The sequence below is a fragment of the Ammospiza caudacuta genome, chromosome 6 (assembly GCF_027887145.1).
Source record: "Ammospiza caudacuta isolate bAmmCau1 chromosome 6, bAmmCau1.pri, whole genome shotgun sequence".
Taxonomy (NCBI): domain Eukaryota; kingdom Metazoa; phylum Chordata; class Aves; order Passeriformes; family Passerellidae; genus Ammospiza; species Ammospiza caudacuta.
Genome location: NC_080598.1, coordinates 2,868,926 through 2,895,616, shown reverse-complemented (window position 1 = coordinate 2,895,616; position 26,691 = coordinate 2,868,926). Strand labels below are relative to the sequence as shown.

The window sequence follows — 26,691 nt, the reverse complement described above, 5'->3', positions numbered from 1 at the left end:
TATGTGTAATTAACAAAGGTGTAATACATTGACTTTTTACTTCATAAATCTATTAAGATCATTAACTAAGCTTGTCTGACAGCCTCAGCTATAGCCAACTGAAATAAAAGTGAAGCTTTCCACTGAAGTTCTTTATTTGATGCCAGTTAATCTTCGCTCAAGATAATTTTGTCTACAAACAGCTCAGGAAGAGGAGAAAGCCATTTGGCCTACATTTCTACAACACTGCCTAATTAAAAATTCACCACATTCACTTAATTCCGCTTTCTTTCATGTTCTCAGGGGAGCAGTTTGAAAATATTCACTAAGATGATGATACCCATTAAACAGCCTTCTTTTCAAACTCCATGAAACTGCCAGAGTACCTACAAAAGCATTGTTTTAACCTATCTGGGGATCAAAGCTGAAGATGCAATATTCCTTTTTCAGGTTTATTTTTTACATCCCCTCCCTATCTACATCCAGACTCAGGATTAAACTGAAAATTTTAGACTTGGAGACAAATTCTTACCCACATAAACACAATAATTAAGGATCAACAAACTGTATTTTGAAGGTATACAGGCCATTTTGTTACATGCACCTTTTAACTGTCCCTTATTTCTCTTCATGAATCTAACAGATAGTGCTAATATAAAAATAAGGCAATTCTTATTACTGACCTCTGGCAGTAATGTTTTTAATACTGTTTTCTTGCTTGTTTATAACTGACTAACCTAATCAGTTACATTTCTATAACTTCTATAACTGTGAATAACTTAACAGATTTCACTCATGTAATTTGGGATTGACTCAACATGAGCAAATTCATAAATCAAGTTAGTAAAGGGCAACTATTTAAATACTTTTTCTTCCACGAGCATAGCTGTAGCCAGAAGAGAAGAAACATGCACACCAAAATTTAACACAATTTTGAAGTAAAAGGAATCAATCTATCTTCTCCTGAGTTGCTGAGCCCTCCATGTATCTTTTCAGGTTAAAACTAAGTAATGGGACTGAAAACCAGCAACGTTTATTGTGAGAAAGAATTACTGCTGACATATATAAATACACAATAATATCAGCAAGTGTATGTGTAAGCAATTCACATACATAATAAAATAGAGCAAGATATTACAAATAGAGCAGGGTATTAAAAAAAAAAAAAAAGAAAAGAAGGAAATTATAACAGTAAAATCTCCTAGTAGCCATGCTTGCCAACCAATTACCCCAGGAAAGGGCAGCAGCTTTAACTGGAACCTTACTAAGACTTGATTTTCTTATATAATCTTCATGCCAAATTCTCGTTCTGCGCCATGATTTTGGAATATCTGGTTTTGAAGAAATATCAATTTCACTATATCCAGTAGTTACCTACCCAGGAAACCTTGAGGAGCCCTCTTATCTATCATATATTTTAGGGATCAAGAAAATTCAATGCCAAATTATGTGAGAGGTGAGCAGACCTAGCTTTCTGAAAGCAGATATCTTGATATCTTTCATTCAGCATGAATATCTGATTTCTAGTTTGATGTTCATCAACTGTGAGTAAAAATATCTTTCCTAGTAGTTGTGCAAGGTGCAGAAATATCTTTGTGTCTGTATGGGTAAAATAGATGGCAACTACCTCATCCTGGAACTTGTAAATTACTACCCATGTGTGTATTTACAGATTCAATTTGCAGTTACAAGATAATTCTAAGAATAACTTTTTCCCTACTTACTCTGACTTAATTACAATATCAAAATAGTAGCAAAGCATTAAAATTATGGCTATTATCTCCATTACCTTTTTTTTGCTTCCCAAATTTTAACACTTTTTGTATGTAAATGTCCAAAGCAAATACACAAAATATCAAAAAAAGCCCAACAAAAGAACTGCAGCCACAATAATAGTGAATGACATGACTATATAGGAAAAACAAGTGAATAATAGCAACTTTAAAGGAATTTCAAGTACATTTGTTCAAAATTATTATTATTTTATGAAGAATTGTTATAGGAAAAGGATATATTCAATATATGACACTTCTCTCTCTTCAGTCCCTGCTTTTAGTCTAAAAGGTGAGACAGTATCAGGAAATTTATGACAGACACATTTCTTTAATCACACTTAGTCTCCCCTTTCAAAAAAAATGGAAGTTCAGGGTAAGTATGGCCTTTCCACACTTAAATACTGTGAGATTATTCAAAGAATCAGTAATTTTTCATTGTTTCAGTTCAGACAACAACTTACCTGAAAATGGATCACCATATTCTGTATTAGACAGTTTAAGCAAGTTGCTTTCCAAAGTCTCCACCACTTTAGCTGAAATAAATGCAATAACTGTATCAGCATTGACATGTATTTTCTACGTAAAAAATCTTTACTGTAAAAAACACTTTTCAAAGTCGTCAGTAACTCAAATAAAACACTTTGGACTGAAATTTTGAAGAGCACTTTCTATCAATAGAAAAAAGAGTAAGATCACTTTAATGAAGACTTTCTATTACTAAGAGAAGTTTAACTCAATAAAATAACTCACAAGAACAATAATTAATGCCTAGTGTCCATCAACAATAAAGACAGACTTATCAAAAGCTACTACCAGATGAGTTAATTTATTCTACAAAACTTCACACACATCTGGCAATAGAGGATGGCAAGAGTTGGTAACAGGTGACACACAGTGACTGGGATTCCAACTATACTAGTTCCTCCGATAAGGCATGTGTATCTGTTAAATTAGAAATCCTAAAATAAAAGTAGTTCCTTATCCCACACGAGCTAAAATTTGGAAGGATTTTCTCCATTCATTTTCATTCTTTCCATACAGCTCTTCCCTGATTCTACTGTTTGTGAATGAATGCATCTCCTTCTACATGTTCATATATAAAGACATTTTTTGCCTGAAGCCTAATATTTATTCCTTCTTTCTCCTCTAGGACAGACTACAAAAACTTTCCTACTTTTCTCCAGCATAAATGAGCAAGACTTTCTTGTCTTATTACCAGTGAGAAGGAAATAATGTCATCATTGACAAAAATAAAAATTAGTTTAAAACTCACTTCAAACATTATAAAGATTCACTTAAGAACCTGTTAATGTAATATGTGTAGGTGTTTTCTGCAAAAACATTTCTTCAACAAACCATAGATATCTAAATAAATCAGTTTATCAGAGCTGGAGCAAACTCCTGAAAGGGAAAAACGTCCTACCTCGTTCTGACACGACATCCACTGCAGCTGCTGACGTCCCTGCACTCAAAGGCTGGGGCTGGAGCTGTGGCTGCACACGGTTTGGCTGCAGAAATGATGAATGCTTGCTCAGGCTCTGAGGATGTGTTTGGCTCTGGGCAAGGCATGGCATAGATCTTCTAGAGGGTTTTAATGGGTGCTCTTTCACTGTCTCGCTCTTGCTTGTATTCATACCTGAAATAGCCAAAAGGAAAATAACATAATAAGCTCTAGCATATTGGACCATGACAAAGAAAGATGGCTAATTATGAATCCACTTAATAAGCCACTCCTCAACTAAACAAAAATGCTGTGCTAAAAGGTTTGAAGTTATTAAAAAAACAATGTAATGAACTAAAATACAGATGCTAATACTATCCCATTCTGTAAATTATTTACATTTTCCTTTCAAAGCTACAAAAATTTCCCCTTCACCATTATGGAAATAAATTAATGTTCTTAATCCTTTGATCTGTTGGGTAACCTTTGTGAAAAAATACTGTAGAACTGCGGTGGTGTTTGAGGGTCCCCAGGATGAGGGAAGAGATTAGAATCTTGACTCCACGTTTCAGAAGGCTGATTTATTATTTTATGATATTGTATTATATTAAAAGAAAATGATATATTAGAACTATACTAAAGAAAGAGAAAGCATACACCAGAAGCTAGAATGGAATGAATAATAAAGTCTTGTGATTGCTCACGGCCTCAACACAGCTGGCCATCATTGGTCATCAAGTAAAAACAATTCACATGCTGGGTAAACAATTCTCCAAATCACATTCCAAAGTAGCAAAACATGGAGAAGCTGAAGCTTCCCAGCTTCTCAGGAGAAAAAATCCTAGTGAAAGGATTTTTCATAAAATATGTCTGTGACATAGAACAACAAACAAATGTAGCAAAAAAGACCCCAACTATTCCAGGGTCAGTTAGAACAAAGCAGCTGTGACAATGATTTGTCTCTTTTAGAGTTGTTTCTGAGAGACCTAGAAATTAAGTAGCTTTCCTAAGTTTACATGGAAGAAAAACTCAGTATTATACACCTCCTGATTCAATACAGAGCAATGACACACACAATCCTTGTAAAAGTTAATTCAACACAGAGCAAAACCAAAGTCCACTAGTGTAGCTAGTTTCTTTCACTGTACTGTTTCTCTGCTCAACAGAACAATTTACTTTATAAACAGGTAAGCTTCTGTTGCCTCAGAAGATAGCATAAGTCTTTAAATAAGTATGTGCAGAAAGAACTCTGCCTCTTAATAAAAAGGCTGCTGTGTGCCAACAGAGAACACTGGGCACTGGGCCTTGACAGTGCCTTGTTCATAGCAGAGCAATGCCACACGTCTTGTGCTACCTGAAAGGTTTCCAGAGAGTCTCTGTTATAGTTCTTCCTAAATGGACATTTATTAGACAAAAATCTGCAGCAGTTAGACACAGCAATGGGTAATATAGAATAATATATAAAGACATACACTTTGTAATTGTTCTGGATGGCTTCAGTGATAAATTTCCTAAGCAGGGATAGGCTGCCTGTAAGTATGGACCCCACTGCATAATTATTAGAGTTGCCAAAGAGAAATGGTTCTTTCATCTACTCTGGAGTCACTATGTGTGGCGAGATGAATCACTGTTACCAAAGAAATTTGTGATAATGCAAATAACACATACTGACATTCAATTTTAGCCCAAATTTAAGTGATACATATAAAAAAACAGAATGCAATTATTTTATTACATAATGCCTCAATTGAAAAGAAAATCTCCCCTTTTGCTCTCTCTTACTCTATATTTCCCGGTGTCATTTCAAATGGATTCCTTAATATCATGCTGCTTCTGCTTGAAGAAAGTGAATCACAGCAAAGTAATCTCACAGCAGATTTGCTCTTATGTTATTGGTATGAACTACCTTAAAATTTGGAAAAGTTAATTCATACTCTGCTACTGTGCCAGAGTCCAGTTCTGTGATATGCTAGTTTTGATGGCACTTGCTGCTGCATGGAAATGCTTACCCAGCATGAATAACATGTGGCTGACATAATGAATTGGATCACTAAATTGAGTTACTGAAATTATTTTCATTCCTTCCTCTCTTTTCCACAGAGCAGTTTTCTAGACGATATAGTTTCCAGCTAGAAAGTCCTTGCTTGTTCAGGGATCTTTTCATCTGCAATAGTAGACATATATACACTTAGCAGAAAAAGCCCAACAGACTTGTTTTTCTACAACAATTTCATTTATTCCTTCTTTTCCTACATAATATTCCTCTGGCAGCTAGCATGAGCATGGGAACAATTATAACATGAGTGTAGAAATTCCTCATGTAGGCAAAAAAGGTAAATAATATATGGTTTAATTAGATGCTGCCCTTTTTTTTTTAGCACTTCTGCCTTGGAAAGTCTTCTTTCCAAGGGGATGCTGGGGATTCCTGTTACAGAGGCAAATCTCTACGTGGCTCAAAGCCAGAAAAGAGAGCTGTACTACAGCTGTAGAGCCAACAGAGAGCTGAACTACTCACAGCTTTCTGATAGGTCAGGCAGGAAAGATGGAGCTAGAATATGAGAAGCTTTTCTGGTTTTAAAGTGAGTATGCACAATTTAATTGCATGCTCAATATTATGCCAATCTAGAAAGACTCTAAATAAAGCAAACTCTCAGAGGCCTTCAGGTTTTGGCCACTAGAAACATAAAGAAAAATTTTGCTATGCCTCATTCTGTGAAATACAAACTCAGATGATAATTTTCGTACTGTTAAGAAAAGAACTGATCTTTCATTTGCTCCTTATTTTACATGAGGAGAGTTTGGCAGCTAGTCCCTATTAATTGTTAACTCAATGCTGTAAGCAAGGCTGGATCAGTGCTAGCCTCATAAAGAGCAGCCCAGTAACTATCCCCCATTTAATCCAGCACAAATCTTAGCATCAAAAAGAAGTAGCTTCTATAGAAGCCAAATCATAACACCAGCTTTTGGCCAGCTAATGAGGTACACATCATGTGTGCTGTGCTGCTTGAGGCCTTGCCCTGAACAACACTTAGGCACTGATCTCCTGACAGAAAACAGAGTCACTTATTTTGGTCACTGCATTTTCAGTCAACCAATACTGCTCTATATATTCCCAGTTTGATCTGAAAAAACACCCCTAATCCACCTCCCTCCCCTCCAACCCTATCCCCAGATTTCATTTACAGAGACAGACCTAGTTTATAACAACTGCCAAGCCCTTGGTCCTATTATTCAATTCCAGTAAGGTTGATTATATTCAAAAAATATAAAACCTGATGCTAGCAAAACTTCAGTGGAGAATTGCAGGTAGGCAGAAGGTACTCAGGATAATGACCTGGCTAAGGCTTACAGTATTTCTATGGGGAAAGTGCTGCAGTAAAACTGAATAAAAAATGGAATTTGTGCCAGAAGATATTTTTTGCAGGGGATATTCTTTTCCCTGTCACAGGGTTATTTGAATGCTTAAGTTATATTTTTAAGTCTTGAAAAACTTCTGCAGAAAAAGGTGCATGCATTTTACTACTACTTTCAAAACACTCCCTATACGGTTTCAAGCATCTGAAGCCTGAAAGGGATCATAACCTCTGGCATTACTACTGACAACACCAATCAAGTATCTCATTAAAATATTTATTTCTCCTAATTATTAATTTCACTAATTTAAAAGTTTATATTTTTTTCACAGTCATTTCATTACTGAAAAACACAGCACACCAGATGGTTACAAATGTTTACTGAACAAACAAGCTATCCTAAGGAGCCTCAGCCATATAAATCTTCAGTTTTTCTCAACCAGAGATGTTGGTATCCTCTATTCAGTATGAGCAACACTACTTTTGTTGTGTGGGAATGACTTTGAAGAAAACAAGGAACAGCAATTCCTTCAAATACAGCAAAACACACTGTGTTTATGTTCCATCACATAGATTGTAGCTCCATCTGGACCAAGATAAAAACTTAGACTGTTCTAAAGCTTCACATGATGAAGCAAGCTCAGAATCCTAAGACCAGTATCTTGAAATTTCCTTATTTAACTGGTCTACTTTTCACTGTGAAACTCCAATATAACTCCCAAGCTTTTTAAAATGGAAGCTTTAAAATTGATTCCTTTGCCCCATAAAGTCAACTAGTACCAAAATCAAAGCAAAGTAACACAGTCTAGAAGCAGAGCTACGGTCCATTTCTCTCCTAAACGCGTTTGGGTGAGACACAGATTGGGATGACTTCACATCTGAGGTTACAGACAAGGCTGAGGAAGAGGCACAGGGGATGCTGATGTGAGACCCAGAAGAACTGATGAGTTAGGATGCCCAGAAGAACAGAGGATGCTCCTTAACCCCAGCTGCCAGTTTGCCCTAGAACAGCCAGGTTTTGTTCTCACACATTTATTTGCTCCCACAAACAAAGTGAGATGCGATTTTGTTGCCCATAGCCATGTATGAAAGTCACACTGATTTTGGCAGCTCGTGGCTGTACAACTACTGCTCACCTGAGAACTCCTCTGCACATCCTTAGAGCTCTCAATCCTGAAGAGCTGAGCATTTTTTTCGTGTTTGAACTGCAGTGCAGTTTCCTGGTAGCTTTAAGTGACTGCTGAGAGGCAGCATGTGACAAAGGCTGCGTGGAGGAAGGAGCAGGATACAATGGAAAGCTTGTTAAAAAGACAGCTTTTTTTTCACCTCCTTCAGCGACCTTTGTACCAAACTCAACTCAGCTACTTGAAGATTAGGCCCACGTAGGCAGCTCAATGGTGTGGAGGTGTACAAAGCTATTTAAAAAATCTGTAATTTTACAGTTTTCCTAAATTACAGGGAAAAAGTTGAGATTATAACTTAAGTACTTAAAAACTCTAAAGGTTAAATACCTGAAAAAAAAGTTACCTGTGCTCTTTCAAAGCTTATTATTTAAAGAGAAAATGATATCCTTTCAACAAACACAATTAAGCAAAATGTACAGAACTAAGTAACTCTTCTATGTTCATCTCTGCACCTGACTAAGATTTCAATATTGGAATATATTGAAATACATAACTGGAAGATTTTTTTTTTGCATGCATAATGCATTTCATTAACGTTCTATAACTTCATTAAGTTACAGAATTGCTCATATAGAACATAATTCTTATCGCTCTGTTTCATAACTAGATGCAACTACATTTCAACCTTTATTTTGTCACTTTTAAAAATATACACTGTGTCTCCTTTCATAAAAACATGGAACATCCACCAATCTCTGATCTTTGGTGGAAAAAGATTTAATTTGCAACAGGTTCATGAGAGGCTGCAGTACAATGCATCCTGCAGGACACATGTCTTAATACATGCATATTCACACAAGAAATTAGGAGTGACAAAAGGTCTTTCCTGACAATTCCCTTCACTGAACACACACCCCCATCATAAATGCATTCAGATTGATCTCATCTTTTACAAATGAAGCATCCTACTGAACCTATCAAGCACATTCAAACACTTCAGTAAGAGTTATGAAATACCAAGATGACCCTGATTAATTAAAATTCAGTTAAATCAATTAGATAATCTGAAAGAAAAGACAGGGAATTGTGTTTAACAGATGTTGTTAATCTCATACCAACTTATTAATTTACATTTGAAATTTGCAGCATTCATTTCAGATTTGCAAATAGTTCTTACATGCTAAGAAGCTTATCTGACTTTTCTAGTTATGGCAGCAATTAAAAGACACTTTCTCTAGCACTGCAAAACTTGCCTCACTTTCTCAGAGCACAGTCCATAAAATTATTAACATTATAATAAATTCTGTGGAATTAAATACAAAGGAAACATATTCAACACAAAAATCAGAGTCTAAGTTAAATCCACAAAAAGTTTTCCTGGAAGTGATTATTGACTTTTTTAAAATTACTTCTTCCATTTCAGAATTTGAAAACTATGTCTATATATGTTAATGCATACAAGGGGGAAAAAGTAAATACTTTCAGTTTTTAAGGATGTAAAATAAAAGTGAATATAATATTAAAAACAGCTGGCACTAAAGAGACTGCAAAAATTGTAATTTGCAATTAACTCATTTCATTTAACATGAAGACTCATATACCTATTAACTTTTTTCAAAATTTCCTGAAGCACAACTCAGAACAGTAAAACCTGACTAAAAAGCCCACCCTAAACACCAAGCAGAGTGTGTGGGCCTAGTGACCAACCTTTGAAAGGTTGCTTTAGGAAGGGTAAGGATTTATTCTCTTTGTTTTGCTACTAGTAGGACACATGACTTGATAATAGTGCTTTTATTGCTGGCAGCTTTTTAGGCCCAATTAATTTAGTGTGTTGGGTTAAAAGTAAATTAAAACAGCACAGCTCATCTACAGCAGGTGATCTGCCCTTCTTTAAGTCATCTGTGCCTGTAAGATCTTCTAATAACAGCCAGAATTCTAAATTAGCAGACATTTGGTATTTGGAGCCTTGAGACCAAAGTTTGATGATGACCTGTCGCCTATTCAGTATTTACAAGTTTTTGCTTGTCAGAACAAACTGTAAACCTCTCCAGCGGCAAAACCATCCATGTTCACGCCAACTGACAAAGCCATGCATACTTCTTTTGAACAGCTGCCTCCTCACTTTGCTGGTGAAACCAATAAAACAATTTCATTTAGAAATTCGTGGCACTGGCTATTTGCTGTAATAACTGGCACTGCACTTCTCAACAGGTTGACTCCCAGTTGTGTCAGCAGTGAAACCCTTGCAGAAACAAAAGCTGATTCTTTCTTGAGCTACTTTGACATGTGTGAAGCTAGGAGGTCAAGGGAAGAGATTACTCCTCTCTAGTTGACTCTCCTGCAGCCACATCTCAAACAGCATCCAGCTTTGGGGTGCTCCTGGTAAATAACATGGAGAATATAAATTTTCAGTCCCCCTGAAGTTGCCGATCAGAGCTTCAAAATTTCTGCGCAAAAAAGATAAAAGGATGCAAAGGCACGTGCACAGGATGATAAACATAGCTGGAGCCAGGGGAGAAGAAATAAAGAGAACTACAGGGGGGTTTGGGAAAAGTTATGTAACACGGAGCAACAGCACATGCCCAAAGAAAAAGTTCAAGGAAAGGTTGCCTGTAATATCAAAGCATTCAGTGAATACAACCACCTTGAGAGGACCCTCCAGGGCCATATAAGGACCTCCAGTAGGAGGAAGATGCATGCAAATCAGTTGTAGGAAAGTGATGTTTATGTATTAGGTAGGAAGCACATTGTAATGAATGTGCATGATTATGATGGATAAATACCTAGTGGTGAAGTCTTGTCACACACATTGGATTGAAGGAGACAGCCTTCTAACATGTCCTGCACTGATAAAGAATGTCTGCTTCATAACACTTCCAAAGTTTATTTTCCAGCCCCTTCCAGCTCTGTACAGGACACCTCAACATACCGAAGGCTGGGCAATGGAGGGTTACAAACATGGTTCAGACGCCAGAGGGCATGGAACAGGAAAAGCAGCTGGTGCAGCAGCACTTTACCAGCAGAGTCTAACAAACAACTTATCTGCACATCCAGGCCACTCTGAACATAACTCAACCACCTTAAAATAGAAATTACAGAGGGAAAGGAGAGCAACTTAGATGCCTCTCCCTTTATTCAAAGTTACAGAACTCCTCTGTCTCCATTTTTGTCCTAAACCCCTGACATCATGGATTAGTTTTCCTGATAAAAGCAAAACAGCCAAAACCACATTAATACACATTTCTAGTGGAAACTGTATTCAATAATCACCTAACAATCAGTAAAAAATAATGACAATAGCAGCAAGAAAATTGTGTTGCCCCTCTCCCCTCCAGCCCTTCACCTCTGGAAAACAGTGTAATTCAAATGGAGAGAGAAAAGAAATAGAGGAAAATACCTTAATGAAGATAAAAGAGGCTAAAGTAAACTAAAAGTCCAACAAAATGTACTTTTCATGAAGGTATATGCTCAGAGGACATTCTTGAGGAAATCTATGAAATGTTCTGGACAAAGCTTCTGATTTAAATTCAGCTGTTATAATTTCTTTTTTAATATTAATGCTCACAGAATTAGTCTTCTAAACAAAAAATTTGAAAAGGAAATTTGAAAGTGTCAGAGCTTAGCACTGGTATAAATGCTTTTCAAAATTAAAGGGGTAGTTGTTTTGAAAGCATTTCTCTATTTTTTCCCTTGTTAAAGGGAAAAATACTGAAAAACCAGTTTAATCCATTACTTGGTGCCTTGCTTTGCCTTCTTTCCATTCCAGGCTGCCAGAAATTTGAATTCCTTCTGCTTGGGCAGAAAAGACTGATAGCAAATACCTATGATGGCCACAGGTATGAAATTATAATGTCTAATAGACTATGCATGAACTGGATGATGGCACTAGTAGACCCCTAAGACAACACTCCAGAACCAACATGCCAAAACTGAACAAACAACTACAAGCTGCAACCAAGAGGGAAAACGCCCAGTCAAACTGACAAACAGATCACTGTCGCCATGACACTAAAAAATCATTTTTCTCTCTAAAGAAACTCCTTCCATTAAAGTACAAGCATTTATGAATGCATATTTCAAATTTTTTTTTTTTATGACTGAGCTTGAATACAAGTCAATCTCAGGTTTATTTTGAGATTTCCTACAATATAAAGTAATAAAAAGTTGTAGATGCTCCCTTCCAACACTACAAAAGAATAGAAAGTTTTGTTTAGTCTCTACCAACACATTATATTTAATTCAAAGTAATATCCTAAAAGGTGTTTGCCTGGGGTTCTGGTTGGTGTTGCTGCCAGGGTTGTTTGTCTTGTTACACATAAATATGCAATAAAGAACTGTTATTCCTTTCCCCATACCTTTGCTTGAAAACCCTGTAATTTCAAAGTTATAATAGTTTGGAGGGAAAGGTTTCCATTCCAAGGGAGTTCTCACCTTCCTTAGCAGACACCTGTCCTTTAAACCAGACAACAAAATAGCCCATAATGAAAAAGAGACTTCTCCAAAAAAAAAAAAACCAAACAAAAACAAACAACAGCAAAACCCAAACAAATAAACAAACAAAACCTAAAAAACAAAACAACCCTAATGCTTCAGGAAAACTAATTCATTAAAAGCACTAACTCCATTCGTTTAATGAGCCAGAAAGATAAGAGAATACAAATATTACATAAGTTAGAGATCATCTAGATTATAAAGGCATATTATTGATAAAGCTACTAAACAAACAGTAAGGAGTACGGAAATTTTTGAGCAAGAGTAATTCTACTGAAGCAGACAGGCAGAGAATAGAATGTGACATCTCAAACATATTTTAACTCCAGAGCTTGCCATCACCATAGGAGCTCTCTGGAGCATACGTGACTGGCTACAATTCTTGTGCAACTGTGATGTACTTAAAAATTTTTCAATGTAGATTTGAGCGAGCTCTGAATTCCTTCGTTCGTGCATCCTTCTTGTGCTGGGGTGCTGTGGAATTTGTAGGCAACCCCGACAAGGGAAGAGATGACAATCTGGACTCCATGTTTGAGAAGGCTGATTATTTTATGATATTATACTATATTAAAAGAAAATTATTTCCTAAAAACTATACTAAAGAAAGAGAAAGGAGGCATCAGAAGCCTGGACAAGAATGAATAAAATCTTGTGACTGCTCACAGCCTCGACACAGCTGGCTGTCATTGGTCATCAAGTAAAAACAATTCACATGCTGGGTAAACAATTCTCCAAATCACATTCCAAAGTAGTAAAACATGGAGAAGCTGAAGCTTCCCAGCTTCTCAGGAGAAAACATCCTAGTGAAAGGATTTTTCAGAAAATATGTGTGTGACAGGGTGCCACACAGGAATCCAGTAACAGCAACAGACAAGATGCAACAAACAAACACTTTGTCCTATGCTGTTACTAATCAAATCAATGAAAACCCTATGAACAGTGGCAATTTGTTGCTCAAAAGGGATTTCTGCAGATACTCTTCAAAGCACACTTCCTTCTCCTGAGTTGCTGATGGATTTTAACTCAGCAGGATTTCACAGTATCTTTTTTCCCACTCACAAGATCCTACCTTTAAGCAGAGCAAACAGTTACATAATAGTAAGGCAATTTGCCTGATGTATGAATATTAGACAGGACCCAAAGGGAAAACCTAATGTTTCTGTTTCTTCAAAACCTCACTTAAATACTCAAATATACTGAGAATTAAACTGTGACCTCACCAGTCAGAAAAATGAACAATTCCTCCCTTAAGTAACTGCACCGGCTAAAAGCCCTCACGAGACAAATGATAATCGAAATTGAGGCAGACTCAGACTCTCTTTCTGAGAAAACAGTGATGAATTTGCATTCATTGTAGCTCAGAGTTGTTAAAACATATTGCTGTACACTGCAGCTTGGTTTTGAGTTCACCTGTCTCTAATAAATAATCTACTGTAACTTATCTGTAGAATATATAGAGCTGACCTAGCTCCAGAACAAGAGTGGTAAAGATTTGTAATCTGAGTAATATATATACATATATATGTATAATATATACAATGCTTTCCGCAAATGTGATTGCACGTTCGACTCAAGACAACACAAACACACTCTTCAGTTTAGACAGGCCAAAGCAGAAAACAAGTAATCTTCATGTTGCTCAGCAAACTTGTGAATTTAGCACATCCACTTTCTGCTATCATGCTATGTCTAAAATATGGATGGCTGGGGTTTTTTCCATTACTTTCCCAGTTACTGCTTAGCCATCTGCATTAGCTGTAATGCAAGGCTCTTGGTACTGTTAGCTAAGACAGTGTTTTAATTTCTCACAGTTACTGGAACTTCAAAATACCTCTGATCATAAAACATGCTGACTAGTCTTGATTTTGAAACAAAAACTGATATGTTCAAAATGCTACTACAACAGAATACAAAGTGAAAGGGCTGTTTCATTTATACTCATTTAGAAGATTTCAAAAATGACCAAAAGCAGAATAAATAAAGCAAAATATGGAAGCAGATCAGGAACTTGCAACTTTGTGGTATACCCAGTGAAATATAACTGATGAGAGTTCTAAAGAAAATGAGTGGTGGCTAGGGTTGCTATTTTCACAGGTCCTTACTCAGGAAATTTTGAAAAGCTGTGGAATAGGTACAAGGTTTGTCCACAGATACAACTATATCAAGCTATACTTAAAACAGATTGTAAGAAGTTAATCTAACCACAGCAGCATCATCTTCTTTAGCTAGAGAGAGTTATGCAACATCCCAAAATTTTCTGATATCCTTTAGTTTCTCATTTCAAATATCCATTCCGTGAAAAAAAAGTTACTTTTTTCTACAGCACTCATACATCTGCATAATATAAGGTTTAATATGTCATGTTTAGTGACTGTTTTCAAAAACCTCTATATTTTTTCAAGTTACAAGCCACAACAGTATAATCTGGAATAAAAAGACATGGGCCCTTCAAAGGTGTTTGAGTGAAGAAGATGGAGTGGATCCTAGGCTGAGTAGTTGTATCAGGCAAAAGAAGTAAGAGCAAATATAGCCTTATTAAACATTGGACCTTACTTTTCAGTGCCCTGAGAAAACATTTTAAGTAACACTGTTTAAATATAGTATTGTTTTAAGGGATTGTACTAATAGCTGCATTGCTCTCAGCTTTCAGAGTCAACATGAGTATGGCACTGAAATTTTCTGTGTGTGTTAGTGCTCCTTGGAATGAAAACTGAAGAGCTGAGGCCAAAAACTTGCTTCATTCACACTGACATGAAAACTTGGCCTTTCTGTTCTGAACAACAGTGGCAAAGGGTCGCAGTCTATCGTAAATTTTTGTGTGACAGAATTCCATCTTCTAGTAATTTCAGCAGTCTCTTCAAATTATTAAGTTCACTAGGTTTACTTATGCCACAGAAGCACCAAACATCCTTGGATAAGCCTCCATGGGATTCTTTATCACAAGGCCAAGTTCCTGAATACTGAAAATTCTGGTAATAATACAATATATAAAATGTAAAATTCTGGTAATAATATAATATATAAATGTAAAATTATAATATAATATATAAAATATAAAATGTGATGTTTACAAATTCTCATTGAAATTTCACAAGAAATGAAAGTCAGTTTCACATGCTGTTTTATAAAAAATGCAGATCACTAAGAGCTTAAAATCTGAGTAAAGGAACCATAAGGGAAAGCTTTACTCCACAACAACAGTGCTTCTCAAAGTAGCTCCAAGTGATTTAACAAAAAAGCCAATGAAGCAACAAGCCTCCCAGTGAAGGCAGAGCTATTCAAGATTCTCCATCCTCAATCCCTCTAAATCACACTACAACTTCAAGTGGCAATATAAAAAATGAAACAAAATATTTGGTAGAGATAAGAATTGGAATGTGTCTAAATACACATCTTCTATGAAGATCCCTGATTTCTTCAGGAGTCTCAATTCAAGCTACTCCAAGGTAAATCCCTTGAGAGGCTAAATCAGTGCCCTCAAAGACTTAATGAGTATTGACATTGATTAACTTCTTCCTGCCTCATTGAACCAGGAAACATTGAACTCCTTGACCAGACACCTGCGAAGCCACCAGATTTCAATCTGCACTCCACGTTCTTAAATCTCATACACCAAGATGAAAGCAACTCCATTCTAAAGCACAAAACATCTTTTCTTCTTCCCAGCATTGAACTCCTTCATTAAAAAGCTTTGATAGAGGTATTAAAAAAACAACACTATTCAGTAAAAGCACCCAGCAAAGTATCCAGGAAAGTGTAGTCTGCGTATTTGGATAAAAGTCCTAGACATTTAAAATTTTAAGCATAGCAATTGCCTTGACCTACACCTTAAACACAGATTTATTCAAACTCTACCACCAGGTATCTGTTACAAGAGCCCACTGCAAATCATGTTGCCTTTCCTTCTGAAGAACTCAAGTTTTCAGTAAAGTCCCCTAATAAAACAAACAATTGCTTGGTACCTGTCCCACACCTATTATGGAATCCACAAAAATCTGCCCTAAGGCTGCAGCATGTTTTTATGTCCTGCATGTAAAAGATTATGATTCCTAACTAGCTATCTTTCCCTGGAATTATGAAACTACAAATTACAGTAGAGATTATCTTTGCTCTTGTCATCATTAACTGATTTCTCCTTTATGAATAACTATTAATTACTTACTAGTTTTAAACAAACCTGTATATAAAGAAGTATATACAGTAAGGTACAGTATATATTACCTGTATATTAATCTTTAAGGAAGAACATTATTCTTTTGTAAAGGATGGTTGGGAAGAAACCAGTAAATAATAAAAATTTCTTTCCCTTTCCTCTGACATAATTCCTCAGAGGCCATAGGTTGCATCACCTTTTGAAAAAGTAAGAAATATCAAGGTCTATATCACTTATATGATTTTTATCTGAGAATATTACTGAGGAAAATAATTTCAGAAAAACCAGTTTCCGCCAAAGCAGAGGTTAAAAATAGCCAGAAAATACTATACAGATGGCTAAACAGATCTAACACACTGCTGTGTAGAGACACAGATTAGTCTACCTCTAGGACACTGCTCTTCTCCACAGACATTATCTTTGGATACAAGTAGAAGAACAAGAATTGCGGGGGTGAAGAAGAATGAGATTATTTTTTTCAACCCTTTCTGTGTCTTTTTATAACACTACACTGAGTTCTGCTGCAGGTTTTGAAACTGAGGGTTTCACTCTGCATACACAATTTGAACAAAGAGCAAGACAAAAAGATGGCAGCAGCCTCCTACTCTGAACACCTCCTCACTTTGTCAAGAAGGGAAAGCTAAATCAAAGAAAAACAATACCTAAATTCTAAACAGTAACAAATCCTCACGATGTAATTTCATTCTTTCTTTATTTTCTCCTTCCAGTTGAAGGCTCCTAGATACCCACGAGACTGGAGAACTTAATCTTTTTCCTCCAAACCTTGTAAAAACAGCTTTGGTACTGAAATCACTTCTCAGCTAGAACAAAGTGCTCAGAGTAAGTAAAAGAAAAAAAAATGCTCTTTACCACATTCTGTGTCCCATTTTAAAAGTTAGTTCGCTTTAGCAATTGAGTTTGAATATTATGTTACCTAGCAATAGGTAAGTTCTGTTTCTGAAAAGTTTAAAATTATCTTCTATTTGTTTTCAGGATCTATGAGACTTGCTGATGTGTATTTTTCCTATATGACTGAGAATCCACATAAAAATTATGTCCTTTCAATGCCCCCCCCCCCCCAAAATGAAGCTTAGTCTTAATGCAGTGAAGCATACAAGGCACAGCTGTGATGGGCATTTGGCCATTTCAGGAAGATTACCCCCGATTCTGTAAAGAAAGGGAATTTAGGGCACAATTTAGTGAGCACCTGGAAAACAAACAATGCATTTAGCCAAAATCTCAGCAACAATAAGCCAGAAATTACAATAAGCAAAATATTAAATTTTAAATAAAGACTGATAAAAAATACTAAATGAAAAGGAAAAAGACAACTTTTTTTGCTGCTGAGATCAGTGTCCATGAACTTCAGAGTACCAGATGCTCAGCTTCTTCTCAGTACCTCATGGTAAGATGATGAATTCTTGATTACCATTTATGTTTGCTTAGTTTTGCTATAGCCTTTTGCTCAAGTTTTCATGTTATCCTTCCCCATTCCTAAAAGCTTTAGGCTGAGAAAAGCAGGCTGAACTCAGGTACATTTTGTACAAAGCACACTGCATTTGAGAACTTTGGGAAAGCCACGGTCATGTTAGTCAATGCTGTACAGGTTACCCAGCTCCATAAAAGCATCATCTCATCTCCAAAGCCTGATGACTGGCAAGGTACCTCAATCAGGATTTTGGGGGAATGAGGAGATGAGAACAATAATCTTATCAAAAAGTAACTGCCAAAACTCACTTAGTTTTTACCAAGTTTTTTGACTTGTGCAAACACAGAGTTTCATAAATCACAAGTCAAAGAACCTGAACATAGTTGAAGTCGACAGACATTGTTGAGAGAGAAATTGAACACAAAACAAGTTTCAAAGGATGGCCGTGCCAAATAAGACTGGATACTTTGGAGAAATAGAACTGAAAGATGAAAGATGCACTGTAGTGGGACCCACAAGGGGTAGTTTAGATAAGTGGCTTTAAGGCATCTACAGCATGGAGTGGCTAAAGCTGACAGGCCAAGAAACACTTAAAATGTCTTGTAATTAGGAAACAGTTGCACTTCTAATTGTGATGGTGTCAATTATAACAGCTGTATTCTCACCCTTCATGTGAGACTGAAAATGGAATAAACATTTTTTAAATGCCTCTCAGCTGCCCCATCTCTGGGTCAGCAAAGGGTATAATCTGACAAATGAAAGTTGGGTTTGGGGTTTTTTAAAGATTATTACAGAACAGCTGCATTTTTTCTGAAGAGCCTTGACAACGATTCTGGAGCTTGCTAATCATTGCTGCAATGTAAGAAATGCTGTCTTATGAAAAAGAACTAACACTGTGGCTTCAAGTCTTCTAATGCTTTTGTAAATGTTGACTTGACAGTTGAAAAAATACATTTTTATACTAATCAATTACCTTTGAGCCTGACTAAACTAGAGTTTTTACAATCTGAGACAGCACCACTCATTACTGCACACAAGACTGGCATTAAATGCAAAACCTCTACTGCAAGGAAGTAAATTTATTATGTGATTATCAGAATGGAAAAAGCACTTTGAATTATTTATTTTCAACTAACCAGTCAAAGAGAAGAACTTGAATGAGGCAAAATCCAATAAGTGACCTCATGATTTATGTATAATGAATACCACTTCCTATCATAATTTACACCATACTGCACTATAAGAACAACAAAAAAAAAAGTCTGTCAATAACTGAAAGAGAACAAAGTGAGAGAAATCTTGGTTCATCTGATCCACAAAATATAGAAAAATATTGGTTCCGTGATAAAGAAATAAATTTTAGAAGTTCATTGAGAGAATTACCTTTTTCCTAACATGTACACAATACAGGTTTTATGGTGATGGTAATCAAAACCGGAAATTCACCTTTATATTTGCTGACCAGCAAAGAGCTTCTGTTTGGCAATTAAATCCCAGACAAAAAAAACCAACTCAATACACAGACCGAACCTAAGTTGTATCTGCACCTAAAACACCAGATCCCTGCTCACAATTACAATTAATATTCTTCCTCTGCTTTTGTACTTGGGTAACAGGATGACACGAAGACTAAAACCTAAAAACAAACCTACTAACAACCGCAGCGAACTCTGGAGGCTGAACGACTGTCCGTATCACGCATGTAGGCATCTTTAGACTCACCTGTACGGTGAGAACCAAAGCAGCACCGCCCTTCGCTTGGGAACGCTTGGGCGGGGCCGGGCCGGGCCCTTCGGCCCCCAGCCCCGGGGCGCGGACAGCTCCGGGCTCGGCCCCGCCGCAGCCGCATTGACGCCCAGCAAAGCCTCCGAGAGCGCCGGTGCGCCTCCAGAGCAGGAGCGGGCACGGCCGCATGCAGGCACGCCGGGCAGGGAGCGGGCACGGCCGCATGCCGGCACGCCGGGCAGGGAGCGGGCACGGCCGCATGCCGGCACCCCGGGCAGGGAGCGGGCACACACACAGAACGCGCCGGCACCCGCGGGCGATCCCGCACGGACTCCGCGGCCAGACCTGCGCGTCCCCCCTCAGGCTGCCCTCTCTGAAGATGCCCTCCCCTGAGGCTGACATCCTTCAGACTGCCCACCCTGAGGCTGCCCCCTCTGTGGCTGGCATCACTCAGACTGTCCCCCTGAGGCTGGCATCCCTCAGGCTGCCCCCTCTGTGGCTGGCATCACTCAGACTGTCCCCCCTGAGGCTGGCATCCCTCAGGCTGCCCCCCCTGAGGCTGCCCTCCCCGCGTCCCCTCCCCCGCAGGGCAGGCAGGTGCGGTGGCCTCCCGATGGGTGCGCTCGGCAGGGCTCGTACTGACCTTTCTGCTGCCGAAAGGACTGGATGGAGCCCGAGTGGTGAACCATGCCGGCGGAGCGCAGCCTCCCAGCTGCCAGCCCGCCGGCTGCGGCGGCGGGGGGCGGGCACCCAGCGGCGCGGCCCGGCCCGGCGCGCAGCGGAGGCCGGGGGAACGAAGGGCCCGGGGAATGGCGGCGGCAGCGGCCGCGGGGGAGGCGGTCACGCCGGGCCCGGGGGGCGAGGGGCGGGCGCGGAGCCGGGGCTGCGCCTCCGCCCGCAGCCCGGGCCGGGAATGGTGCCGGCGGGAATCGCTGGGAAAGGCTGTGCGCACCCCGCTGAGGAGGAGCGCTGGCCGCAGCCCCGTTATCCCTATTGCCTGGCTGTGCCCTCGGTCTCCCTTTTTAGAAAACATCAGGTGTTCCTATTGAGGTGAAGGGCAGCGAAGTAAAAATTGCATCGGCTTTACGCGGTAACGGCTGCGTTTGAATCTCAACGTTGTGAGTTAAGCTGGTGTTACATCGCTTCCATCCCCGTCCTCACACTGCGTCCCTAAGTTGCATCACAGCTTTTTTTATTTCTATGTATTTTATAAAACTTAGAGTCTCAACCTTACTGCAGATAATTTTTTACAAGATACTAAATTACAAACTCAAGCCTGATGTGGCCCATTTCTATCCTATTTGTATCATAATCTCCCCTTTCTCTACAGTGTGTGCCAGTAGCTCATTCTAGACAACAGAAGATTCAAACTAAAAAGGGTTTTATTTCTTTCCTTGTTGCTCTCTGGTCACATTTTTCTCTCTGGATTCTGAATAAATTTTATGATAGTATCCTTCAATCCCTGTAGAATGCTTTGGATTTCTTTTCAATTTTTTTTTTTCTACCACAATATTCTGGAGGGTTTGGTCCTCCTAAATTAATTCAGTCAAATATTGTAGCCTGCATCTAGGAGTATCTATATCCTCTTCTCCATTTAGGGGTACAAATATCATTTACTCATTAGAAGTCAATTCAATCACCTAACTAGCACAGGTTACTACAGTATTCCTTCAAAGTCTGTGGCTCCATTTGTGTCCAGTCAGATTTCCTCTGACAGTAAAGGCAGAACTTCCCCATAGCTGACTGGGGCTTGTCATGTACAATGTGCCAAAAAAATTACATAAATGCTACCCCATACTACAGTCTGTACTATAAATTGTACTACTTTGTCTATATGGGTGTAGTTAAGCAAACAAGATGGATACACACTTTTTAGTGTGTGTGTAAGAATGGTTTTCCACTATGAAAACATATTAAACAACCATATGTAAACCAATACATCCATGCATGTAGAAAGGCAGACAAAAATTGCATCCTAACTGGTGAGGTATTCCCCAGCACTTTTTTTAGAGTACAACAGATATTGCTCTTACATAACATGCAGCTGACACATCCATAAGGGGAAAAAATAAACTTACCTCCTCAGGATAGCTGACCACATTTCAGGCTGCTCTGCACCATTTGCAGAAGGTTTGTTGTTAGTTTAGGAAAAGATGCAGAAGCTATAGTGCTATAGTATGGATCTTACTCATTTTTTGGTCTCCAGTGGCAGTCTGCACAGTGAAGGTAACAGATGAGGCATTCCTCTGCACTCATGCAATTTTAGAAAAGCTCCTCAGAACAGCTTTTTCCTGCTGAGATACAGCACTATAAATGTTGCATGGCAGAGTAAGTCAGCCAGCTGACTTGCTGATCAACAAATTCTGGCAAACTAAAAGCAAGCTAAAAAAAGAGGTAGAATAAAATCTTTGTTGTTTACTTTCAAGTTTTAACGTAGACATCAGAGTGGACTCATGGAGATTAAAACCAAATCTATTCCCTGAAGGTCAGCCAGAAAAAACAAAAAGAGAGTGTAATAAAACCTATAAACTTAATAAACATGTGCAACCTGTAACAAGCAAAGGTAGTTCTTGCACTGTAAGGGTCTAAACCTTTGCCAGGTTCCAGGACAGATCTATTCTTTGGGAAACCTTGGCCAACACCTTTTGACTTGCCTACAAAGTAGAAGAACAGTGTGCATTGTGCTCCTTCTCTTAGCAGCACAAAATAAAAGAGGGCCATTGCTGGCTCTCCAATGATAGTAATTACAAAATGCTGAGGGGAAGGAGAGGGGCTCACAAGTAAAATTAAAGAAGAAAGAGATTATCATACTCAGTCTTGGAAAAGAGGCTGTCAGCTGCCTGGTACTCAGTGCCATCTTTCTAATTTCTGGTCCACAATCCTCCACAAGGACTTACAGAACTCCTGAATCCAAGCAGATTTCACTGACACTAGTAGATTTCAAATAGATTTCACTGACATAACACACAAAACGATGGGAAGAGGAAGCCAGGGTAAGGCAGTGCTCAGAAATCCTGTACTGGATTACATGCTGAGACTAGAAAATTATAAATTATACACATTATAAAGCTCTATTTCTAACAGTAGGTGGTATGTATGCATCAAACTACAGATAAGGCATTTGTAGCTAAGGTCTGCAAAAGAGAAGAAAAACTACCTCTACAAAGGTAATTAATTTTTAAATTAAATCCTTCACAGTGTCAACTGAGTTAACTTAATAATTGTAAAATATGATCATATGAGGATCTTGAAACATAGTTCTTTGGTAAGTAAGGAGAGTTTGAAGATCTTTTTAGGGTGCAGATAACAGAACAATTAAGAATTGATGGCTAAGATATGTAAGAAATGCATACATCCTTAGGCTTCATATGCATTGGCTACATTGGCTTTGAAGGCCATTGAAATAAAAATCTACCCTCATAAGCACTGTCTAATAAAATATTTAGTTCTATTATGCTATGTCTTACATTTATCTCTTAGTAAGCTTTAATAAATCATTTCTAAAACCAATGAAAGATGGAGAGATCAGGATCAAACAGAACTAGATTAAAATCTTCTACCTTGACAATCAACAGAACCAAAATCACGACTTAAAAGCTTAAGGTTGGTCACATTGAATTTTTTAACTAAGTTTTAGGTTTTTAGTTTTGACAGTGAGATTAATTCTCTGTGATAGACATCATTTTTCATGAGATATTTCCTTATATCTTCTGACAAAGACTAAGATTTGGTCTTGCTTCATCATAATACATCTAGCCTTATGAAAATCTGTATTATTTGAGATCTGCAAAACTTTGAAATTATGAGAACAGGAGGACTGAGTTGTTTTGCCACAAGAACGGGCTATGAGAAAGAGATGCTTTAAATTAATTTTTGTACTTTCACAGTGCTTTTCAGAAAGTCAGAGGAAACAGAACCCTAAATTAAAGCCTAATTCACCTGTGTTGTGTCTTATGCCAAATATTTCCTTAAGAAATACAGCCACCTCAAAAGTTGACTATAGCCACTGTTAAGTATTGCCCAGAAAGAAAATGGAACTTACTCCAAAGAAACTCAGGAGGTTCAGCAAGTGCAAAATCCTGCCCCTGAGAAATCCCCATACATAATTCATGCTGAGCAGCAGATCTAGCAGAAAGGACCTGAACTTTATGGGAAGCACTACCTTGAACACCAGCCAGCTGTGCACTTGCATCATAAATAAAGAAACCTTAGGAGACATGGAGCCAGGAGATGAAATTGGCATTAATCCCCTTTACTTGGCCTGACTGTAGCTGTACCTGCAATTTTGTGTCTAGCTTTCCCACTTGAAGCCCACTCAGTTCAGGAAAGGTGTTAAAAAATTGGAAAAGATCCATAAAATGCTACTCAAGAAGTGTGGGATCTCAGCACCTCAGGATGGAGGTGCAGAGTGGCCGAGACCACCCTTGGGGGGCTCGGGAGTCCTGGAATGTTGCCAGAAGTGTCTGGTGGCAGGATTTTGATCCTACACAGGAGACGACACGTGTATGAGGACTGGGAGGAATTCACTGGGTGAATGGTGAAGGGATAAGTTAATTAGAGTGTAAGACACAGGGTTTAGGATTTTGGTACAGGGAGGTCTAAAGAAGTAAGATGGAGGAATTGGGGCGTGTCCTGTTCTTCTTCTTCTTCTTCTTGGCCTCCATCTTCTGTGGTGATGGTGGCACTTTGGGATTGGTTATTACTAAAAGTGCACCGGTTAATAAGGGTAGAAGGTATTGGGGAAAAATTATAAATATTGTACACGTAACTTCGGGTATAAAGATAAGTGACCGCCCGGGGGCTTGTGGAGTGTGCCCATGGCTGGCTTGCTGTGCAGACCTCTGTCGGGCTGAAAGAAAATCTTTTAGATAAACAATTAATAAACACCGAGACCAAGACAAGATCAGAAGTCTCTCCTCGTCCTTTGAAGCGTCGGCTCTTCAAGGCCATCCCTGGGCCTTTCCAGGCCACCTAAACAGCACAGAAAACTTACAAGCCTAAACAGCCTAAACAGCCGAAACAGAAAACTTACAAAGAAGGTCAGGGATCTACAGTAAATAAACTGTGAGAAGTTGAATAAACTAGGCTAATTTAATATGAAAAATAAACTAAGGAGTTTCAGGAGCCTACCACTACTGGGAAACACTTGCAAAGGATACAGTAATAAACCCTTTATAGTCCTAAATGATCTGCTTGGTGACAAAAGCCACACATCATGGCATGGGAGGCTCAGACTGAGCCCTACTAACGAGTTTTTAGCATTGGTGATACATCATCAGAGCTTGTAACCCAAAAAGAGGTGAAATACCTGTCCTTGATGGTTTTCAAATTATGCCTTGACAAAGCTGTGTCTGACCCAGTCTGGTGATGGCAATGGTAAAGCTGCAGAACAGGAGGTTGGATCTGCAAGGGCTATAATAAAGGATGTAATAAAAATAAAATTCAAGGGAGTTGGAGCCAGATCAATTCAAAATAGGAAGTAGACACACAATTTCAAATTGTAATTAAAATAAATCCGAAAGGGTTTCTTTTCGTATCGACAGTGAAAGATTTTGTTGACTATATGCTTATGCAGTTTTCAAAGGACAAAATAGGAAGATGATATTAAATGTCCTTTCTCAAACATATTAATTTCTAAAATTCTTGTGGAGTACAGTTTCTTATAAATTTGCAGGAAAGGTTTTGAGACAGGGTGATTCTTTAGCATAAAATGTTTGAATAAGAGCATTAAATATTTACAGCAGCACCCAAATTTACTTATTTTGCTATCAATTTTTATCTAATACATTTAAATAGTATGAAAAATCAGTGTTTACAGAATTGTTGAGTCCACCTCTCAAGAAGAGCAGTTCCATACTACTTAATGTTCTGCAATGCAAAAATCATCTTGTTCAAATATTTACAGTAATGTTGTTCTCAGATTTTTTGATCTTACTGAAAACAGTGAGAATTTTGCCGTAGAGAGTAACACAATTATTCTCTCATGAAGCTGTCAGTCACTATGGAGAAGGTTTAAAAAGCAGACTTGCTAAAGTATGTAGTAGATTAATTAAAAAACTGAACAACATATCGATAATGATTTTACCTTGTGTTGCTAAGACAGAAACTCTTGAAATCTCACTGATTTCCATATTTTAATATTTCATTTCTATGGTAATTTAAGAGACATTTTCTCCTGGTATAGATAGAATTTTGTTATATCCATGGAGTTGTGTTTTCTGACTGATATAAAGTGTTTGGGATTCAATTCTGCAGCTCACTGCAATTGCATGCCTACTTTAAAGCTTGTAGTTTACTTTTATACATTTGTGTTTGCATCCTGATCATCTCCCTGAATGGAGTTACTTTTGCAGTATGAGATTGATTTATCAAGGCAACATGAAAGAGAACCAAAGAAACAAACTTTACAGTCCATATTTTTTGTAAAATTTCATTTTCCTCAGCAAAGAAACTCAATTTTGTTGTTAAATATTTGGGTCAAACACTAAACTAGAATTGTAAAGAGTTCCTCATTCTTATGCCTGGTATACACTGGAATCCTTGCAACATACCTATATAGAAGTGAAAACATGAGTGAATTGTCCATTGCTAAAAACCCTTATATCATAATGCAAAGAGATTATAAAGAAAATACTAATGTCAAGAAACATTAAAAGGTGTAGAGGAAAAACTGAATTTTAATAGCAGCATCCAATTTATGTACCTATCCACATTTTTCAGGTAGGAAAACTTCTATATTGTGATATTTTTCTCTTCTATTACGCAGCTCAGTTTTCTTATTTTGTGTTTTATCTGAAGCAAGCAGCAAGAAAGATTATTCTCCTCTAACTGCAGTACCAGCTATCAAACTGCTGTAATATATTTCTGAATCACAGCCTCATTTTTCAAGTAAGGAAGAAAATAATCAGCTAGAGTATTAAAAATCACTGTCAGTGATGAAACTATCCCTCATCTAATTTGTTTTCACAGTGTAGACCTATTCTGCAAATGTGCCCATTGTTTCTTGAGTATCATGTTCTTAGTACAAGAAGCTTCAAGAATTACAGTACTAGATACTTTTAGAAACAAGACATAGTCCTTAGCTGCAAAGTCTAAATTTACAGTTTTTTAAAAAAATCTGCCATTTAGGCATTTCTTCCTAGATTTAGGAAAAATCTCTTGTCTTGTCTCTAAGAAGATCTGGTCTCCTGGGTATTCAGTTCTTTGGTTTAGAGATTAACC

At 37.9% G+C, this 26,691-nt stretch overlaps 1 protein-coding gene across 3 annotated transcripts in view; it reads right to left on the bottom strand.

Annotated features, from left to right (window-relative positions):
• The window catches only part of ANO3 (anoctamin 3), a 111,577-nt gene that overhangs the window by 68,703 nt on the left and 16,183 nt on the right, over positions 1-26,691 (bottom strand). The window contains exons 1-3 of one of the 3 annotated variants that reach the window (XM_058806916.1): positions 21,549-21,650; positions 3,178-3,390; positions 2,216-2,287 (exon numbers count right to left, since the gene is read on the bottom strand). In XM_058806916.1, the coding sequence (XP_058662899.1) occupies positions 2,216-2,287; positions 3,178-3,388 (283 nt within the window). In that variant the 5' untranslated portion in view covers positions 3,389-3,390; positions 21,549-21,650. Of the gene's footprint in view, positions 1-2,215; positions 2,288-3,177; positions 3,391-20,113; positions 20,187-21,548; positions 21,651-26,691 lie in introns of those variants that run through there. The other 2 variants (XM_058806915.1, XM_058806914.1) reach the window with 2 other exon arrangements.